The 8650-nt window shown below is 43.6% G+C and overlaps 1 protein-coding gene across 9 annotated transcripts in view; it reads left to right on the top strand.

Annotated features, from left to right (window-relative positions):
- The first annotated feature begins 7 nt into the window (after positions 1-7).
- Positions 8-8650, top strand: part of TNIK (TRAF2 and NCK interacting kinase) — a 349621-nt gene continuing 340978 nt past the window's right edge. For 8 of the 9 annotated variants that reach the window (XM_005886580.2, XM_005886579.2, XM_005886584.2 and 5 more), the window contains exon 1: positions 8-208. In XM_005886580.2, the coding sequence (XP_005886642.1) occupies positions 152-208 (57 nt within the window). In that variant the 5' untranslated portion in view covers positions 8-151. The remainder of the gene's footprint in view (positions 209-8650) is intronic. The other variant, XM_014533575.1, reaches the window with a different exon arrangement.

Here is an 8650-nt window from a genome sequence, read left to right as displayed (position 1 = left end):
TCTGTGGATCCCGTGTGGGCGGGGGGGCTGGGCCCTGGGGCCTTTGGCGCGACACCCGCATGAAGACGCGAGTGAAATAGACCAAGGTGGCATTTCCAAGGCAGAACCTTCGGGGTGGTTTTGGTCCATTTCTCCGGCGAAGAAGTCCGACATGGCGAGCGACTCCCCGGCTCGCAGCCTGGATGAAATCGATCTCTCGGCGCTGAGGGTGAGCAGAACAGGTTTTCTGATTTTCCCGTGATTTGGGTCAGGGTGAATGGGCTGGGTGCGTGCATCGGGACTGGGCTGGGTGGGCAGAGGCGGGCAAATACGAGACGGAGGGAACCTCGAGTCTCGTTTGGGTTTGGGAGCAGCTGCGGTGCTCCCGGCTAAGTCCCCCTGGCAGGGGCTGTGCGGTACGTGCACTCCTTTGGTTGTGGTCCAGAACCTCCTGGGAGCGCCGGGAGCTTATGCCAGTTTCATCTCAGAGCGGTGTGAGCGCGTTCAAATAAAAGACTCGCGTGTGTGTGTGAGTGTGAGTGTGTGTGTGTGTGTGTGTGTGTGTGTGTGTGCGCGCACACATAAGCCCTGGGCAGTCGTCTCGTGCAAAGGCGCGGAGACCTGACTGTCTCTTTCTGCAAAAAGGATAACAACAGTGAATAAAGGCACTGGCCCCCACGTCTTCCAGCTCCCTGCGAGATGGCATTGGGAGCCTGGCGGTCCCACGGAGCGAACCTGCCTCTCCAGGGGGGCAGCTATTGCCAGGCTGGTCTTGTGGGTGGCAACTGCCTCCCCTTCCCCCTTCCTGCCTTCCGAGCCCGGACTCCTCCTCAGCGCCGTCTTACAGACCGGCCTGCCACTCACCCTGATTTCTGGTTCTAACTCAGCCCTGCCTGTGCTTTCTGACTTCGCGGCTGTGACATTTCAGTTTTTATGGCTGAACTTAAGCAGGTGGAAGGGATGTGTTCTCTGCTTTTCCCCATCAGACCGGAGCTCCCGGGAGTGTGTGTGTGTGTGTGTGTGTGTGTGTGTGTGTGTGTGGTTTCCCTGTGTCTGTGGCCAGTCCTTTGTGGAGCACTTCCCAGCCCCCAGCCCCACTGAAGGTCTGCGTTTACCTTCACGTGAAGAGCCTCAGACACCGTTTCATTGTATTGACTAAGACATCACCCATATAGAATCCATTTTGCTGTTGTTTTGAGACCAGAATACCAGGAATCTGAGTGCAGCCTCGACGCCTCCCCACCCCCATTCCCCAACCCCAATACACTCCTTCGGGGAAGGGGGCAGAGCTTTCTTGCCATTTTAATTAGATGTTGCCTCCTGGGAAGGGGGTGAGGGGTGGGGGGTGGCGACAGCAGCGGGGTCTGAGGAGGATTGGTCGCCAATTTAAAGGCGGCTTCTTCCTCTCCTGAACCAAAAATAAAATAAATTAACACACACACACCTGCATGTACATGACGCATGGAGGGTCGGTGAGACCGAATTGATGGTGGCTGTCCACACAGGAACACGCAGGAGGATGGGTGAAGCTTGCAAGTTCACACGCCCTCCGGAGGGAATACATTGTTAGATGGATGCTAAATCTTGGGGTTATAGTCCTGAATCCTCAGTACTTCTCCCGACATTGCCTCCTTCTCGACGGTTAAAGAGCTGCCTTTATGGTCAAAGTGTCACTTTTTCGTTCGTCTCATTAATCCTCTCTCCCCACCTACCCCCCTCTTTTTAACTCCTCCTCCCCCTCTCCTTAATCCTGGCACCCAAGAGGTGAGGTTTCTGCAAGACAGTCGAGGGGTTGAGAAGGAACAGAGATGCCATTTGTAACTGGCTTTTTTGATAGTTGGGTAGCAAAAGCTCATTCATGCGTTGTTACAGTAAGCTGTCTATTTCCCTGGCGCCGAAATGCCACATGCAGAGCGGGGTGGGGGTTGGTAACAGGGTGGGTGCTCTGGCTGAGTCTGTGGCTTCCTGCTTTACAGATTGTGCATTTGCCCTACTTTCTGCGCTGGGAGTTGCTGCCAGCTGGTTAATCAGGTGAATGGATGGTCCAGACTTCAGGGAGGGGAAGGTGGCAAAGGCCAGGGAAGGCGTCTGAACAATGGGCCAGGCTTGCGATTCCCCTGAGCTGGAATCTCGGGCGTAGCTCCTCTAATGGAAAGCGCCCTCATGTGATTTTAAGTCCTGCTTGGCGGGAGGTGTCTCTCCCGGTTTTTCCTGGGGAAGGTTTTCCTGAGATGCTGAGCACAGAGCCTGCAGGCTTGTGAGCAACCATGAGGGCTCACCCGCTGGCCTGGAGTGCGATTCACGCATGGGAAACCTGCACTCCAGAGAGCTGTATTTTGAAAGGATATCTTTGCAGGATGCACTGAAATTGCTCTTTGTGGCTTGGGCTTGGTGCTCTGCCACTGCATTTCTGCTTGCAGGAGGTGTGGAAAGAGGGAGGGCCCCTGGCTAGCCCAGGAGATTGGGGAACGGCTGGCGGGGGGATGTAAATGCAGATGTGGGGACAGTTTCAGGGCTGGGGTCTGCGACCAGTTTTGTTGTGGGTGAGGTGTGCATGCCAGGAGTGGGTCTGAAAGCCATGTAGGAGATCTCTACACATCAGAGGGCAGATCACCTGTCTCTGTCTCCCCCAATTAGAAGAAGTGGGCTCACCTAGATGAGAGGTCTCATTGGTTCCTAAACTCTCAGTAAAGCCTGCCTGCTGAGAACCTCCTGGGAATGCCTGACCCCTGAAATGCAGCCAAGGTCAGTGGCTTGTAAGAGAATTTGCTGCAGCCCCACCAGCCCCTTGCTGTTTCGGTGGCTCTTTAATGTACACAATCAATGCTCTTTTTGTAAACCCTGTGCTCAGTGCATTAAAAGCGGATCCTGTCTGAAGAGGCCTTTTTCCTTCTCATTTTGGGGGCTTATTGTTCTCAGCCAGTGACCCCAGACTGGATCCCGTCTAAATTTCCCCCAAATGGCAACAGTGCATAACTTAAACCAGAGCAACCAGTGATAGCACTGATCATTTCAATTATGCAAGATTTGGATGGTTTTTTAAAAGTCCGATAAAACAGGATCTTTGGTTAGGACAGAGATGATTTTAATACAGTATTATTAGTCCTGATTTTTAGAGCTCTGGAGATACACTACGTTTTTGGGGAGGGTGATGAATTCAAAGGTTTAGAGCTGGAAGAAAATTGTAGAACATTTAAGCACTCCTGTCATCTAATACTTGGGACGCTGAAGCCCAGGGAAGTGAAGTCTATCGCCGCCCAAGGTCACACAGCCCAGGCTCTCTTCCCTCTCAGGTGGCTTGGGGAGAGTATCTAGGTTTCCTGACTCCTCATTCAAAGCCCTTTCCTCTAAGTCGCATTGTCTGTGGTTGAATCAGAAATCAATAATACATTTTCTGTCTGATCACACAAAAAATGGCAGAGGAATCATTTCACCATGGGTCATGGAATTTTATATCCAAGAATGAAGTGCTTTATGCAGGTAACCTCATAATACATAAGCTTTGGAGCTTTAAGGTACCTTTGGAATTCGTCTTGTCCAACCCTCCCTCAGTTCCTCCTCTGCAGGGAAATGACTGTCCTGAGCTCACCTCATATGTAATAAATGCTGATGGTTGTCCTGTGTGGTACCCGCTCTCCGTAACCCATCTCCATCTGAACATGTCCCAGGGGTCATCTAGACATACACATTATTCATATGTCTCTGCATGTGATGTTTATAGCTTCTATGTACGTTTTGTGTAATCTGTGTGGATACTTACATAAAATATTATGGATATAAACTATTCAGTGGGTGTATGAAATGTGTGTGTACATATAGGCGACAGAAAACATTCTACTCACTCAAACCCAGGGCTTGAGTCACCCTTCCTTCGAGACATCACTGTATGAAAAGAAACGAAATTTGCCACCAGTATGCTTTACTTCATATGAGGTGAGATCAGCCCAGAAAGCTTTTTGGAGATTAGCATATATCTGAATCTGAGCACTTTGGCTGTCCTTAGCTTGGCCCAAAGAGTAAGGCATTCAAGGCCAAGCTTGGTCACTGCTGACTTCATACTCTTAAGTTTCTGCCAGGACTCGCACTCACTTTTCTATTTGAGTAGAATTAGATGACCTCTGCTTGTCTTTTCCCCAACCCCTCACTCCCTTCTGGGCATAGCTATTTCTTTCTCCATCAAAACCTAGAATTTAAGGGGTGGGGGGAGGTTGAAGAGAGTAAAGGGGGTGATAAATGGTGGTGGTAAGAGACTTGACTTGGGTTGGTGAACACAATACAACATACTAATGATGTATTGTATAATTGTACACCTGAAACCTTTATAATTTTATTAACCAATATCACCCTAATAAATTCAATAAAAATAAAAAACTCTAGATTTCAGAATTGACTTCTGGGAGACTTGCATACATCTTTCCCACTGTACTTTTCATGCTTGTGTAATAAATGGTGTGCAGTTTTCTTTTTGCCTGGTCACTATAGGTCAGAAGTTTGATCTTGCTCATCTTCAAGTCCATAGTCCCAGTTAGTTGAATAAATGAATAAACGCATGAATGAGTCAGTGACTGAATGGAGGGAACTGAGCACTGAGTTCTGTGTTCATGTCTTATTAGCTGTGGAATGATCACAACTGCTTGTCTTCCTCATACACTGGTTTCAGAAATCAAATTATTCACAGCAATGCTTTGAAAGCTATAAAGCACTATACCAATATGCTAGTCCATGATTCACTAGAATTTTATGAGAAACTTGATTCTATCAACATTTGATCCCAATGATTACACCTAATTGAAAGTGATCCCGAGGAAAAGATTCTATAGCTTTTTAATAGTATCTTTTCCTTTTTGTTTCAATATGACCTTGTATGTTTCTCTGCTGGCCTGGGTTAACCTTTGACCTAGTATCAGCATTTATTACCTATGAGGTGAGCTCAGGCCAGAAGCTTTTGGGAGATTAGCACATTTCTAAACCAGTATCGATATCAGCATTATTCATTAAATAAAACATCCTAATTTTTCTTTTCTTTTTTTCTTAAACGTTTTCTCCTCTTAATGGATTAACTATTATTCAACTAGAAACAGCTTTATTATGCCTGTACTTTTTCAAAGTTTGTGTTTGGAGGGGTTGGAATAGGGGGAGTGGTACACTATTAGTCCAGTGTTTAAAAGTTTAAAATATTCTGGTCAGAGGTCTCATGGGGCTTAAAGAAACCTTGAATCATTATTAACTTATTACCTATGATCACTTAAATTTGGTGTTAAATGAGAGTTTAGTAAAGATACAGGAATTGATAACAGTATCTTAAAATGAAGTCATCATAACAGTTTTAAATTAGAAGTATTTGTTGTATTTTAGCTTTATTAAACAGGTGTTTTCTTTGCCTTGACATTACCTCATAATAAAATAGGGGGTAGTGGTAGTTATCAGAACATTAGAGAAATCTGCATAATTGTTTTCGGTATTTATTATTAACTGGAGTAATCTTAGTACAAAAGCTAATATAAGTCATGGTGTGCTGTTTGCATAATTATCTACTTAGGAGGTCATGGAATATTTTGTTGATGAAAGAATATGCAGGGCTTTCCCTTCATGGAAATATCACATTTTCCTCGTTATCTTTAAGGCTCTTTGAAATCTTGTCATTTTGAGTCTTGCTGGTTGTCCCTTTCTTCTTTCTGTGTGTCTACCCTGCAGTTAACCTTCCGTGCCCTTCTTGTTCTATGCCATTCCTTCTTCTCAGTGATAGTGGTTCTAAAGTCCACACAGCTTTGAGCTACTGGGATTGAATCATGGCTGCCATGCCCAGCTGGGCATAGCTCATCTCGGAGTCTGTGTTTCTGATAAAATTTGGGATAATTTGTGCCCAAAAGATGCTTTGATGTCACACGGGGTCTTCTATTTCTGCAGGGGAAGTTGCTCTCTGAGAACAGGGCCTGAACTAGCAGTGTGCTGATAATCCCAGAAAAATCTGGTGATATTTTTTGAATGAAATGTTATTCTGCGCATATAAATATAAGGTTCCTAGTGGAGAGGGAGGGAGGACTTAAATAGAAAATCTTGGATGAATTCCGTTTGCAACTTCTTTCATTCTGGTTGGAAGCTTACTTCCCTCTAGAGAAAGATGATTCTCTATTCACTTTCCATTTGCCCAGGCTGTCTCTGGTTGTCTCAAGGGGGTGCCTTGAAATTCTCAAAACACATTTTATTCCACCCCAATCTTAAAAATCCTTTTTAATAGATATTGTCTTCATTCCTCCCCACCATCACTGCAGTTACTGTCATGACAAGACTTGGTTCCTAGGTTTATACCACCAGCCTTCTCCTGACTGGTGTCCCTATACTTCAGCCATGCGAGTCTTCCTAAAACCCTCTTCACAAAACGCCAAGACCAGCGCTCATTCATCTGGTGAGGCCTCCCACCACATGTTGCAGTTTTAGTGACCATCCCTTCACTCCTGCCACCTGGGACAACTTCTTTCTTCCCCTGGATGCTCTTTAGGGGGGGAGCCCTACCTTATTCTCCTTTTCTGAACGTACTACCCTAATACCAAAAACTCATATGCCACCTTTTCCACAGAATTGTCCCAGGTTTCTCTCAGATAGAAGTTATCCCTTCCACTTATAAACCCTCTCAGAACTGACCTCACAACTCCTTTAGGACATTGAGACCTTTCTGTCTTGGATTATCTTCACTGCTAGGCAGTAAGCTTCATGAAAGCAATGCAAATATTTGATCTTCTTAGGAATCCCCACCAGGATGACCTCTGGGGCTCTAGGGCCCAGAAAATATAGATTGTGAATGGGAGCACAAAGACTGATGAGTTGTTGCCCGACCGGTGTGGCTCAGTGGTTGAGTGTTGACATATGAACCAGGAGGTCAAGGTTCAATTCCCAGTCAGGGCACAGGTCCGGGTTTGTTTCTATCTTACTGTTCCTCTCTGAAATAAATTTTTATAAAAAGATTATGTTTTTTTAAAAAAGACTGATGAATGGTTAAAAATTTGTTTAGAATTTTTTAAAAGCTTTTTCTAGTTCTCAGTATAAAAGCAACATAATATGGTCATTGCAGAAAAATGTGGAAAATGGAGAAAAAGCAAAAAGAATTCATGATTCCTAATAACAAAATATACATTTTGTATATGGCTTAGTGATTTTTTTCTATGCATAGCTAAGTAGATAACTTTAAAAATTAAGATTATGTCAAATTTATCTGCAACCTGTTTTTTAAATGTAATAATCAGATTCTTTGCATGTATTAAATTTTTTATGGCACAATTTTAAAAACCCTATCATGGAGAATTTTAAACTTATGGAAAAGTGGAAAGAATATTAGAATGCTCATACATTGCTGCTGGGAATATACAGTTGTACAGCCACTTTGGGAGACAAGTTGTCAGTTCCTCAAAATGTTAAATGTAGAGTTACCATGTGACCCAACAAGTCCACTCCTAGGTATATATTTAGGAGAACATATGCCACAAAAACTTGTACACAAATGCTTAAGGTAGCATTATTCATAATAGCCAAAAATTGGAAACAGTCCAAATATCCATCAATTGCTAAATGAATAAATGAAATTGGAGTACATCCATACATTGGATATTATTGACAATAAAAGAAAGTGCTGATACATGCTATAACATGGATGAACCTTACGCTTAGTGAAAGAAGCCAGACACAAAAAACCACATATTATATGGTCCCATTTATTTTTTTATTGAATTAATTGGGGTTATATGATACCATTTATATGAAATGTCCAAAATAGACAAATCCATTGAGACAGAAAGTAGATTAGTAGTTGCTGGAGCTGGAGGAGAGAGGAGGAGTGGGAAGTGACTGCTAATGTCCTAAAATTAGTTAGTGGTGATGGTTGTTCAGCTCTGAATATACACAAAATTACTTACATACTTCAAAAGGGTGAATTTTATGGAATGTGAGTTAAATCTAAATAAAACTGTTACTTAAAAAAGGACAGGAAGAGATTAACCAAAGAACATATACATGTTCTATAAATAGTTGATGGACACAGACAATACTGTGGTGAAGGCCTGGGGTGGGGTAAGAGGAAAAAGTGAGGTACAGCTGTAATACTCTCAACAATGAAAAATAAATTACTAAAAATGTAGAGACAGAATAGTATAATGAAACCCCAATTTAACAGTTACCTACTCATGCCCAATCTTGTTTCTACACCCTCACCTATTTCCTCCCCTCATATTATTTTGAAGCCTCATATTATTTGTTTTGTAATATTATTTTAGTACGCATCTCTAAAAGATAAACTCTTTTTTTAAAGTTCTTTTTGTTAAAGTATTACATATGTCTCCTTTTTCCCCCATTGACCTCTCCCCGGCCTCCCACCCTCCAGCACATGCCTCCTAGCGTCTATGTTGATTGGTTAGGCTTATATGCATGCATACGAGTCCTTTGGTTGATCTCTTACCCCAACTCCAACCTCCCCTGCCTTCCCTCTGAGGTTTGATGATCTGTTCGATGCTTCTCTGTCTCTGGATCTATTTTTGCTTATTAGTTTATGTTGTTCATTTTTTTCCACAAATGAGTGAGATCATGTGATATTTATCTTTCTCTGACTGGCTTATTTTGCTTAGCATAATGCTCTCCAGGTCCATCCATGCTGTTGCAAATGGTAAGAGTTCTTTCTTTTTTA

This window comes from Myotis brandtii, unplaced genomic scaffold (assembly GCF_000412655.1).
Source record: "Myotis brandtii unplaced genomic scaffold, ASM41265v1 scaffold99, whole genome shotgun sequence".
Lineage (NCBI taxonomy): Eukaryota > Metazoa > Chordata > Mammalia > Chiroptera > Vespertilionidae > Myotis > Myotis brandtii.
The sequence above is the reverse complement of the archived record's forward strand: the minus strand, read 5'-3'. Positions and strand labels throughout refer to the sequence as shown.